The 12,814-nt window shown below is 41.7% G+C and overlaps 1 protein-coding gene across 1 annotated transcript; it reads left to right on the top strand.

Annotated features, from left to right (window-relative positions):
• Positions 1-6,258: 6,258 nt before the first annotated feature.
• sptssa (serine palmitoyltransferase small subunit A) lies at positions 6,259-12,308 on the top strand. Its single transcript, NM_001005001.1, has 2 exons — positions 6,259-6,519; positions 11,849-12,308. Exons 1-2 carry the CDS (start codon positions 6,381-6,383, stop codon positions 11,950-11,952), a joined length of 243 nt encoding a protein of 80 aa, NP_001005001.1. The 5' UTR covers positions 6,259-6,380; the 3' UTR covers positions 11,953-12,308.
• Positions 12,309-12,814: the final 506 nt, after the last annotated feature.

Below are 12,814 nucleotides of genomic sequence, written 5' to 3'. Positions count from 1 at the left end.
ACAAAACTCCATGTTCGCGGGCGAATAATCTCCCCGAGTTGCCATGACCCGCCATCCCACCGGCGAACATGTAAGTCGCCGGCGGGATGGCACACGCGGCGGTGCGATTTCCCGTTGTACCCCTTTACTCTGTTTTATCTGTGCATTTCTATGACTTTAAACATGAGATCTCTGATGTAAAGGGCAAATACCTACGTAACAATATAGGATAACACACAAGATTGTCCTCTGCTGGCCCAGAATTGCATGCTCCTTGGTCGCTTTTAACATCCACATACAGTATTTCATATTTTTGGTACATTGTTCTCTACATCTTATTTTTGTTGAATGTCATTTGTAACAAAATAGTATCCACTCCTATACAGTACATTCTCACCATTTAATGAACATGAAGGCAAGGAGGCAAGATAATATGCAGGCACAAATAGGAGGGCACAGGTACACAAAGGTTTTGGCACTAGTCATAAGGTTCCACAGTGATGTACAGTGGCTTTTCAATTTCTGCGTGGTTATGCCTTACATGCCATATGCCTTGAATGGAGCAGGTAGAGAGCTAACAGACAACATTAATTTGTCATTTTCCCCCTGCCCCCCCAAAAGAAAATAAATTACCCTCTCTGTATTTAAGGCTAATACCACAGGGGACTGATTTCGGGCTGTGAAAAAATGTGGCAGATTTTGGGGAGGAAACTCATGAGTATTCATTTCCACACATACACCTGGGCTGACACAATGGTTCCAGGTGCAGGCAAGGAAGAAGGCCAATTTTCGGCCAGTGTTTTTCCGCAAGCTGAGAATCAGCCCAGTATGGCATAACATTGGTATCACTATGCTAAAATGACTGCAAACCTAGTGTTTTTGCTTACCATACTCCAGAAAAGATCTTTAGAACACCTGTGATGAGGCTACTGCGACATCAGGTTGATTCTGGGCCTGCTGAAAAATGCTGAGGGGGTGCTGGGTAACCCATAGAAATCAATGACATGTTTGTTTTAAACAAGTGAGCAGTAAATGTTGTCAATTTATTGGCTACTGTAGGTGACAGGTGACTAGAACTGTGACAAACTTTGCACTTTTTTATTACATAACCCACCAGTACTCACTAGTGTTACCTATTCTATTCATGTGTCCAGATATGATGAAATAGTTTTGATCTACTTGGAAATAAGATAACTATTAAAATACCCATGTGACACTGCCTCATCTGCCATTATTGTATCTATACAAGCCTGCATACAATTTATATTTGAATTTGCCATTATTTAGCTCTTACAATTGCTGTTATACTGTTACAGCAGCTATTAAACCTGCTAATAGTATGTTACTTACTGTGTTTATGCTTTTTCTTTATCTGAGTAGTTGCCTTTATTTTCCATTATATGTTAGTTGGATGTATTGTTCTGCAAGTCTGGGCCTAGCAATTTGCCTAGTCATAAATGAGTCCTTTTGAAGTAAAACTGACAGAAGCAATGCCTTTTAAAATGATATGTATATGACTGGTATGCCAGGTAGCTCATTTGGGTTTCAGTTTTATTTATATGCAGACGATACTCAAATCTACCTCTCTTCCCCAGACCTGCTCCTAGCTTGTATCACTGACAACACAGCAATTGTAGCATTCATGTCCTCTCGTTGCCTAAAAACCAACATGGACAAAAATGAACTTGTCATCCTCTCACCTTCCAACTCTATTTTCCTGCCTGATATCACTGTTTGCGTGGAAAATAATAATATAACCACAATTCTGCAAGTTTGCTGTCTAGGAGTCACATTTGCCCTCTCATTCATTCCCCACATTCAAACACTTACTGGCTACCTGTCATGTACAGGATTCAGTTTAAGATTCTTCTACTTACCTACAAATCACTTACAGGTGCCATATCACTCTATATAACCACTCTAATCCCCAAGTACACCCCTGGACATAACCTTTGCTATGTACATGACCCGCTTCTCTCTTACTCACTTATTTCTTCCTCTCACTCCAGGACTTCTCATGTGCTATACCCATCCTCTGGAACTCTCTGCCCCATCCCATTAGACACTGGTACATTCTCCAAGCTTGAAAACTCACCTTTTCATTCAAGCCTATATAATCCAAGCCCTCAGACACTTGACCCTTTGAACACCCCTACTCTTTGCTCACACACTTACTAACCACTGGTTTTCACCAGAACTCTACCATCCCTCTGGTTACCCTGACCATACATCTCAACTGCACTTCCTATATATAAGCTCTTGAGAGCAGGGCCCTCCCCCTATTGTCTTCATCGGTATCCAAATGTAACTGAATAATTTTTCGGGAATTGTTTGTATGTATATGTTAATTGTTTGGTCTTGTTGTACCCCTTTACTCTGTAAAGCGCTGCATGAAATGATGGCACTATATAAATAACAATTGATGTTCTCAGGTATAACCCATTACAGGGAAAACACCCTTTCACTGGTGATAGTTGGCACCACCCAGAAAGGCAGAAATTGCTGTTTCTGTTTTCTTACCACCAATGACTACAAAGAGTTCCTTATGAGGCAGACAATCAGGCCTAAAACTAGGGATAGGCCAAAGAAGCATGTGTCTAAAATGCAAGTCTGGAGAGCGCTACAGCCTTAGTCACATGCCTCTGCTGCCTTCTCAGACCCTGTGAGTATTGTGCATCCAGTGCTGGATTGGAGCTATACTTGAGTAAGTACTGTGGCAGTGGGGGTGTAGGGGGTGGAAGACGGGAAGAATAGTGTAATGGCAAGCAGGTCACTGCCCTTACAGGTTCACAACAAACAAGTTATTTTATAAATATGTAATATTTATACATATATATTTACATGTGTGTGCATACAAAATAAATGGCTGTACGTTATATGTCAGCTGCCTTGGCCATCACATGAAGCACATAAAGTAGCAAAGCCTGATTCAGTTCTAGGGTAAGAATCTTGTGTCATTTAAGTAGTAGTTGACAATAAAATTCATTTTACTATGAAGTATGTGGCAGTATTCTATGGCAATTAGTCTTATTCTGCATTCCAAAATTATCAAGGCAGGGTATGGCAGGTATAGTAAGTTTAAATAAAAGTATCAATGCTTTCTCGGAACAAAGCAGAGTTTTTTAAAGTGCTTTGTAACTGAATATTATCTTAAATGCATGAAGGTCATTTTCATTTTGTAGTGTTAATGGTCTTTTAAGTATGCAGTGCTTGTAATATAGTGTGTTTGCATATGGCATCCATATCTCAGGATTATTAGTGAAAGCTGCCCTTCCCTTAACTTCAAACTATCACTTTGCATAAATTCTAGTTTAGATCAAAATGCATTTCCATTACAATAAATTACATTCTACGAAGATCAGCACATATGTGGCATCACAGGGAATTCCTTGCATAATGCACCATTTGTCACGTTCCATGGCTGCCTCCTTTGGTTTGGTCAGTTGCCTAATACTTCGGTGAGTCAGAACTCGGACTACTTTTCTTGGTTCATAGAAATCTGCCTCAGGGCAATGACTCAGTGCAGGGTTTGTGTTCCTGCAATACAAATACACACAGTTTATGTTTGTGGTGGTGCTGAATGTTAGGAGTTATGCACGCAAACAGGTTTTGTTGTGATTTAGTCACAGTTAAAATCAGGCTTCATTATTCTTCATCCACTTTCTGCTTTTAGCCTTTTGCCACACAGGGCTGATTCTTGGCCTGTAGATAAACGCAGGCTGAGAATCAGCCCCTACACTTACATCAGCCTTTCCCTGTGCCTGCACTGGGAGCCATTGCATTGGCACAGGTACAGACACATACAATGGTTTCAGTGCTGAAATGCATACTCACGTGTTTCTGGACTCAAATCCCCTCTGTGTGCTCGCATTTGGGCTGGAACAATGGGCCTGGGTGTGGGCATAGAAAACCCCAAACCAGGTAGTTATTTTTGAATTCCAGACTTGGTGGCAAGTTTTGGTTAAATAAAAACAAGATTTACTACCAAATAAAGCCCCCTGTAAGCTGATAGTGTGCATAGGGGCTGCCTAATAGCCAATCTTAGCCCTTATTTGGCACCTCCATGAACTTTTATGATGCTTGTGTTGCTCTCCAAGTCTTTTTACATTTGACTGTGGCTCATGGGTAAGAAAGGTTGGGGATCCCTGCCCTAAATGTGAGGTCTTTAAAACAGAAGGGAATTCAGAACCCATTATGGAAAGAATAGCATTGAGTGAACAACCAAGTTACTGAAATTCCAACATGCAAGTAGATAATCAGTAAATACAGTATAATAGGAAAATAGGGGGCTGTGTCCGACAGAAAAGGACAATGTGGTACTTGGCAAGGGACAGCAAATTGGTAATAATTATATAAATGTTAATAATATCCAACCAGTAGATATTGTTTTGTGCTCGTGAGTCAGGGCTGTATCTCTACCTGCAGGAACAAGCCGTCAGGTTACTGTGCCTTGCACAACTAGGGTTAGAGGTTGCAGTTTATGGCTTCTGGCACATAATTTAAAAATGAGAACTGATGTGTATTAGTGTTACGTAACAGTTGGAATTGTAAATGGCTGAACTAGAGTGCACACTCTGGGAACCTGTACTCTATAATGACGTCTACCACACTGCAAAACAACAAAATATTGTACATGTCATTTTCCTGTTCACTGACTCCTTAATTGTAATTGGCATTAGAATGTGAATCTTTCCTAAAGGACTGTGCCTAAATGTTTAGCACAGCATACACTATCCCTCCACATACACACTGTCTCTTACCACAAGAACACTTTAGCTCACAGCACAGCAATGGGTTCCGGTGAGTTCATCGGGGGTTACTTACCTCACAGAGAGATATAAGTGATAAAATGGCTGGTAGTTCTGCAAGATCTGGGGTCCCAAAATGTGCCCATCCCTATTTCTCAAGGTTCATGTCACACAAAGCGGTTTCTCTGCCAGAGGAGAAATCACCAAGTGTGCAATTACTGTCAACCAGGCCGAGACTGGCAGCCCATATTGGCTGCTGTAAGATGCCATAGACAGTCACTATTTAGTGGGCCCCTGTGTACTTGATAGGGCCTGACAAAAAGTTGACCCACACCCAACCGTAACATACCCACTTCCAGCCCGAACCCTACCCAACCCAGCAAGTCCCTTCTATTTATAGACCTGTACCTGCCCTGCCCATCTCTGACATCATGAAAGGGGCGGAGCAGGCGCACACTCATTAATGAGGGAGCAGGAAGGCGGCAGTCTATGGGCAGGTTGATGTTGAGCGCTTTTTTCCATTCTCCCTACCTGTGACCCACAAATGGTGTGTAGAAGTTGTGTAAAACCACGGATCCCGTGGGTTTTGGGCAAGCCTGCACATCACTATTGCCTAAGCCTGGCCCCCTGTTCTCCTGCTGATCTCGCTGACTACTTTATAAAACATAACTGTAGTCGACTATCCTCAGCCTGTATACCCCAAATCCCAGAATTCCCTGCACATGTGATGTCAATAAGGAAAGTAACAACACAGTGCAACGCATTGTGGGTTATGTAGTTCTTGCATACTGTCTATAAGCTGTGGAGAAATTGGTACAATGTGTAACATTAATGTTTTAGTCCCTCCTCCCCGCCATGATTTCAAATGATGCAGAAAGATAACTGTTTTGCAGCTGGATTTTAGCATATAAAAACTAGGGATGCACCAAATCCACTATTTTGAGATTTGGGCAAACACCAATTCAGAACATCCCTAATAAAAATGCTATTTAGTTATACTTTTTAAAGGAACAGATTCCAGTGGTAGTTAGTATTAGGGACTGATGTGCTGTGTGGGGCTCTGCAACAAGTTCTGCTTCAGAAGCCAGATCTCCTTATCTCATAGTTTAGTGAGCCTTGATTTGGTTGTTAGCACCACTAACTTCCATTTGTGCCACTGCCTATTTCCTATTCTTAGACTGCCATTAGAAGCCATTGTTTTATTGGAATAAAGCTTTAATAGCAGTATCTTGGGCTATGACTGGTCTTTATAAAAAAAAAAAGTCATGCAGCCAGGGAGTTTCTCAACGCCGGAAACATGATCATCCTAATTAGCTCCCTCAGGTAGTTTCTCGCCAGGTGGGCGGCACTATTGATCAGCCGACTGTAGCCACGCCCTTCCTCTCGCCTCCTACTCCCCGCCCCTTCCCAGAGAAGCTCTAGGTGGGAGAGAGGGCGGGGCTCGGGAAATGCATGTCGAGATCACGGGGTCGTTACGTCATGTGGCGTAAGGCTTGAGAAACTGGGCGGCCTGTGGTGAAATAAGACAGACCGCAGATCGGTAGCAGAGCACCGGGGAGGGAGTGTGTGAGTCCGGCCTGCCGTGAATCCCGGGCACTGAGCGTGTCCTGCTGGGATCTCTGTTTCTGCTAATTCCCCCGCTGCGCCTGGAGGATGAAGGTCTCTTGCGAGGATATAAACGGCCCCCGAAGTTCCCTGAGCCGGGCCTGGAATCACATGTCGTGGCTGTACTATCAGTACCTTCTGGTGACAGCGCTCTATATGTTGGAGCCCTGGGAGAGAACCATCTTCAGTATCCTTTGTGCAGGAGTCCCACTGGGAGTAAATGCCGGTAGCGTGTGCGCCAGGCTGGGCATAGCGCTATCGCTGCTGTTAGTGGGCTAGGCAGGAAGTGCAGGCTCTTTAGCCCTCCCGCTGTTTCACCGCAACTCTTGACGGGAGTTGTAGTACAGCAACAGTTTGTAGCCCTACAGTGCTTGGGGTCTGAGCTTGGCGGCTGGGCGGGGAATAGTAAAAGGAGGGCGTTGGTGCATGTCATCTTGGCGCTAGATCTTCTAGCTATATGTATTAAAGGGAATATACATATCTTACCGGTTAGTGTCTGTAATGTGAGTGCAACCAGCTGGCTATTGTACCAAGAGCTCTAGCAGCATGGTACCCAATGCAGATTTACTGCCCTTTACCCCCCCCCCCCAGCCATGAGTGGTACAGCTAGGGACTGTACTAGTCAAACTGGGCTACACATCAGCCAGTATTAGCTGCTGCTTCTTGCCATGTGTGTGGGGCTAATGAATGGTCTGCCCAACTCATATCTGGCATGTTAGGCTAATGCTACATTGGCCTGTCGGTCAGATTGTTCATCCAAGTCTGACCCCTGACGTATCAGTACAGTGCTGTGTGGGGGATGCATTAAGGATACGTCAGTGCATGTTTGCTTAACTTGGAGTGGGAATGTCAGATTCCCTTCCCTCCAGCTGCTTTCTGCCAGTAGCTGAATAGCTGCATTGTTATTGTCACCTTTTCTAAAGCTTCACACATGTGCCCCTGGCTAAACTAATGGATAATTCCACATTGGATCACTTGGACGGCCAAACTGTGCATTAACCCTTCAGATCTTCTTGGGTGGGGGGTGCAGGAGGAGACAGTGGCTTCTGTCTCTCTTTGTGTGGACTGTGAGGTTCAAAGTAGAATCTTTGGGGCTTTTGCTTTATAACTTCTAATAATCTGTTGCATATTAAGAGTTAAAGGAACAGTAACACCAAAAAATGAAAGTGTGTAAAAGTAATGACAATATAATGTACTGTTGCACTGCATTTCTACAACTGGTGTGTTTGCCTCAGAAAGACTACTATAGTTTATATAAGTAAGCTGCTGTGTAGCCATGGGGGCAGCCATTCAAAGGAGAAAAGGCACAGGTTACTTAGCAGATAACAGATAAACCCCCATTATATGGGGCTTATCTACTAGTTATATGCTATGTAACCTGTGCCTTTTTTCCAGCTTGAATGGCTGCCCCCCTGGCTACACAGCAGCTTATTTATATAGTAGCTTTTCTGTAGCAAAAACACCATTTTTTTGCAGAGCAACAGCACTTTATATTTTAATTACTTTAAAAGAACAGTAACATCAAAAAATTAAAGTGTTTTGAACACTCTTGTGTATATGTCCTTTGGTGCTGCAATGTAGCCACTAGCGTAGTTTGAATTTGATATTAGTAGAGCATTAGCTCCTTACAGGGAAGGCATGGGCATTTGTGTAACATTCAGAATTGTATACGTTTGCATTGTATGCAGTGTGCTGTATTCTTCATACTAAAGAAGTCAACACATACAGTGGAATAGAAGTATAGATATGTATTGTCCAGTGTGTGAAGAAGAAACATCCTGCCCTGAAACCTGTTTTGTGTATAAGGAAACCACATTGATACTATCCATGTAACCATTTGCATAAACAGAAGACTTTCTAAATAAACTACATGCCTGTGCAAAGATTTTGTTTCTAGGATGTATTCTGTATTTAGCAGCTACTTGTCATGGCTACTAAAACAGACCGTGCTGATCATTTACTGATAGTTGTCTCTACGTGTGTTTTAGCAGAGGCAATTTTCAGTATTGTCTATGGCAGGGGATTTTCTAGCGTTTTGTAGCTGCTACTAAGTAGCTCTGTGTGCCTTTGCACTTAAAGAAAGAGCAGACAGTTCACTAAATCCGTTCTTCTATTCACCAACATAGAATTTTTAACATTTTTCTCAGACGAGACATCCAGTTCTCACAAGCTCTAATGGAGCCAGTTACTACCTGACTGAAACTGGATGAAAGTCACAGGGCCCAGTTTGTGCAAAGAGGAAAAGAAAAATAAATAAATAGCATGAATGCATTTTTGCAACTCAAGGTGGGGGACACATCCTGGCTTACATGGTGTATTCTCCGCCTATATATTGTTACCGGCAGAAAAGTGCCAGAATCCTCTGCTTCCCCTTCCTATTCATTTGAATGGTACTGTCAGTTTTAAAGCCTAAAATATTCACCCAGGCAAAATTCATTGTGGTCAGAAGCAATACATGTTATATTATTTATACATTTCATTTGAATTACTAATATCCAGGTTTTAGATTCAGGGGCCAATTTTTGAGTTCCAGCCCATAGATTATGAATGCCTGGTGTAATGTCGCTTTAAGAACTAATATAAAAAAAAAAAAAAAAAAAAAAATCTGTGATAGTGCTGAGCCATGCTGCTTTTTATCTAGAGAAAGTATTGGGAAATAAACTCATGAGTGGGAGGATAACCTTTGCAGGTATGCAAGTCATTCTAGTAAGGAACGGAAAGGCAGGGATTCATTTACTGGAAAGTATATAAAGCTTGCCATTCAGCATGTTTAATAAGGCTCAAGAAGAGCTGGCAACTTTGATGAATGTGTCTATATATAAATAAATATATTTTATAGGCATTCCTCTCCTATCCATCTTAGCTCTTGATATTTATATTTTAAGCAGAGTCTGGTTAAGCACAGTTGAGTGAAATGGTTAACATTCTTTTTCAATGCATTGTTAGTCTGCACAAATTACTCAGGCAAATGTATCTCTTTACTGTAAATCATATGTTGTCTGTTGACCCAAAAAGACTTTGCCTTTGGTGGTCGAGGGAGGCGCTTCTCCCTTTGAGCTGGGAGGGCCCATATATTGCTGCTTTGGTAACGTTTAGTTTGTTGAAAGAGAAATTTTACTTGTTTGTAGTGATCCCTTTATATTCTCTTGAGTAGGCAGTGTAGCGTGAAGGAAAAATTACATAAGGGATTCATACCTTATTGATTGGGATCACAATGATCCTCCTAAATGCAGTGACATTTACTTTTTTTGCAGCAGAAAATATGAATAAACAATATTGATGAAGTATGAATGAAAGCAAGGGCAGAATGATAAAAGCCGCTGTGCCAGCTGAAAATCAGCCAGAAACCCGATCAGGCAGTTTTGATTTTCCCCTTGGATCGATCCTATGGTTTGCACAGTTGCAGTTATGATCTGATTTTTGGCCTGTGGGTCAGATGAATGGATCGGCCCAATATTGCCCACATAAGTTGATCACATTTATTGACACATACCATTTCAGGAAAGTGTTTTAACGACACTTGGCAATACCTAATATTAACACCCCACCTGTTTAGCAAGCCCCAAAAGAGAACAAGCATTGCATTCATTTTAATTCTCATCTACTGTGGTCTTACCAATCATTACCATGTTACCATGAATCATTAACGCAGAAATTAATTAGTAACAAGTCTTAAAGAAAAGCGGAAGCAGCAGCCATAAATGTGCCCCTGAATTATATGCCCAGAAAATTCATTTTCTGGATATTTGGGGGAAAATCTAGTAGAATTTAAGTCTTAAATAACTGGACTTTTATGAGATTTTTCTTGAAAACTTTTCACCACTCATCCGAGCAGCGTCTTCAGTTCAAATGACTGGTAGGGAATTCCCCGGCACTTAAATCCTTGAGGGTAGTACAGTCACAGGCCTCCGATCACAATGGTTCCATTGAACTTTATTCAGTTAGGTGTTGGCTGAAACTGACAGGTGTCAGTTTCAATCCTTGAGGGTAGTACAGTCACAGGCATCCATTATAATTGGACTCCATTTTAATCAAATAATTCAGAATTTTAAAACTGATTTTCTTTTTCTCTGTAATAATAAAAACAGTACCTTGTAATTGATCCCAAATAAGAAATAAATAATCCTTATTAGATGCAAAACAATCCTATTGGGTTTAATTAATGTTTTATTGTTTTTTTTTTTTATTAGACTTAAGGTATGGAGATCCAAATTATGGAAAGACCCCCTTATCCGGAATACCCTTGGTCCCAAGCATTCTGGATAACAGGTCCTATACCTGTACTACTTTCAAGGATTTAAACTCTGAAAAGTCCAGTTGTTTTAGACTTAATTTTACTAGATACTGTATACCATGACCTGGATGAATGAGAATCTTCATAGACATTTGTCGGAATGGTATTGATGCAAATGCAGGTGTGCCAAAGTGCTAAAAGTTACAAGCGATCGCTGTTTCTATTTTTGCTGCATTCTGGTATATGGCGATGCCCATCCCGGGAGCCAAGGTACCACTAAGAGAGAAGGCAGTGCATCTGCAAATCATTATACCTGATCCCTGTAAGGGAGACCACTGAGCCACACCCAACTGAGGCCCACTTGCTAGCTACAGGTTGAAAGGCCAAGTGTTGTTTACAAAGTTCTGCTGTTGTATATGGCTGTCTCCGTATTCCTGTAAAATTTAAGTTAAATACATTAGCCCAGGTTATTTATGAAGATGAAGGGCAGCATTGTTTCTGGGCTTCTCTCCTTGCTGTAAACCCCATGAACCTGTTTGTTGGCGGAGCCGGTAATGTGACTCTCTGCAAACTATGCTGCATGTTGTGGGATTATGTACAAGCCGCTCCCTTCAGCTCTAGGTGCAGGTTATTGTGATATTCCCTCAGGTATACTCCAAGGAGCACATCAGCCAAAATCAGTGTCCGGTTTCATTACAAATTAAACTAAGGCTGGCAATTGTACCTGACAACAGCAAGGCAGAAAACTTGGCATTGCTGGGTACACTTTTTATCTTGTGAATAAGGGGCTGTTCGCCTTCAGTGTCCAAAATCATTTGAAACCACTAACAATGCTCTCTGTTAGAAAAAATATTTTCCTTCTGTCTCTCTGGTCAGTTTTCTGAAAGCATGGGAGTGGCCTATTTTGAACCTGACAGACTTGCCCTTACTTTTTTCCAATTATACCAATTTATTGGTTGATTGTGCAGTTTAACCAGTTTTATAAACTGAAAGGTCACTGGTTAATTTCTTCCTTGCAATGGTATAGGGCCATAGGCAAACAGACCCCGCATGTTACAAATCTAACATACTATTGTATTAAATTTGCAGCTCTGCCACAGGCACAGGAAGCAGTGACAGACTGACAGGAGGCACAGCCAATAGGAGTTCAGTCTGATCCCAGTACCTGACATCATATGGAAGTAAAAAAGCAACTGTTCTGTGTTTATAGGGGTCACTGAGCCACCGAATGCTAAATACTTTTTTCAAGAAGCGCTTTCTTCCTTAACTATGCCTCTTTCAGATTCCATGCTGGTGTCAATAGTAGGAATGGCGTTATACACCGGCTATATCTTCATGCCCCAGCATATCCTGGCCATCTTGCACTACTTTGAGATTGTTCAATGACCCAGAAGAGCCCTGCTTTGCAAGGGCATTGATGGGGGGCACATTGGCCATCCCTGTGGTGGCGTATCTGGCACCAGCGTATACCTAGAAGATGGCACCATGGATGTAGGCCACCCGTCCCAAGGTGGGATGAACAGTATCACGTGTGAGCTGCTGGAGCCCTTCCATCCCTAACAGGATGTTCAACATGCAACGTCATTCAAACTGGAACTTGACCATTTTGTTGCCAAAAAAAGCCTGCAGCTTCCTGTCTGTGCCGTAGTCCTATCTGACAGCAAAAGGGTTAAAGGCAGTATTTTTCTGTTTGTAATAGAATTGTTTTAAATATTGCACAGTAAATGTATTTTATGAAGTCATAACTTGCCTGAAATTTTTAACACCCACGAATATGTATAACTTTTTTATATTATTGTGACGCAGTGATAACCTGCTCTATTCACAAATTAACCCGCACTTGTTTTGGTGTAAATGATACACTTCTCACTTGTACAGCCGCTGTTCTGACACAACCGTGTGGAAACTTTACAGAATATTTTTAGGGTTTTTTTTTTTTTTATTATTTTGCTCTGGTTTTGTTAACTAAATTCAACCAAATACATGTAATTTTCTTAAAATCCATGGCTGCGTCTGCATATATATATTTTTTCCTTCTAGTGTGTGTGTTCTTTGATATATCGCAAATGGCACCAGGTAGCTACAGCTTTTTGTGGAGCTATTTGGTTGCTAGGGTGCAATTTATCCTAGCAACCAGGCAGTAGTTTGAATGAGAGACTGGGCTATGAATAGGTGAAGGCCTGAATAGAAATAAGTGTTATAGTGATGCATGAGTTGACAGCCTGTGCCCCACCCTAACCTATCCTCG

Source organism: Xenopus tropicalis, chromosome 8 (genome assembly GCF_000004195.4).
Source record: "Xenopus tropicalis strain Nigerian chromosome 8, UCB_Xtro_10.0, whole genome shotgun sequence".
Taxonomy (NCBI): Eukaryota; Metazoa; Chordata; class Amphibia; order Anura; family Pipidae; genus Xenopus; species Xenopus tropicalis.
Note: the sequence above shows the minus strand (reverse complement) of the source record. Positions and strands in the feature narration are given on the sequence as shown.

Bases quoted from the DNA above. Each gene is read 5' to 3' on its own strand.
- sptssa (NM_001005001.1), top strand. From the start codon at position 6,381: ATGAAGGTCTCTTGCGAGGATATAAACGGCCCCCGAAGTTCCCTGAGC. The intron at 6,520-11,848 runs GTATCCTTTGTG...TGCCTCTTTCAG, and splicing joins CTGGGAGAGAACCATCTTCA to ATTCCATGCTGGTGTCAATA.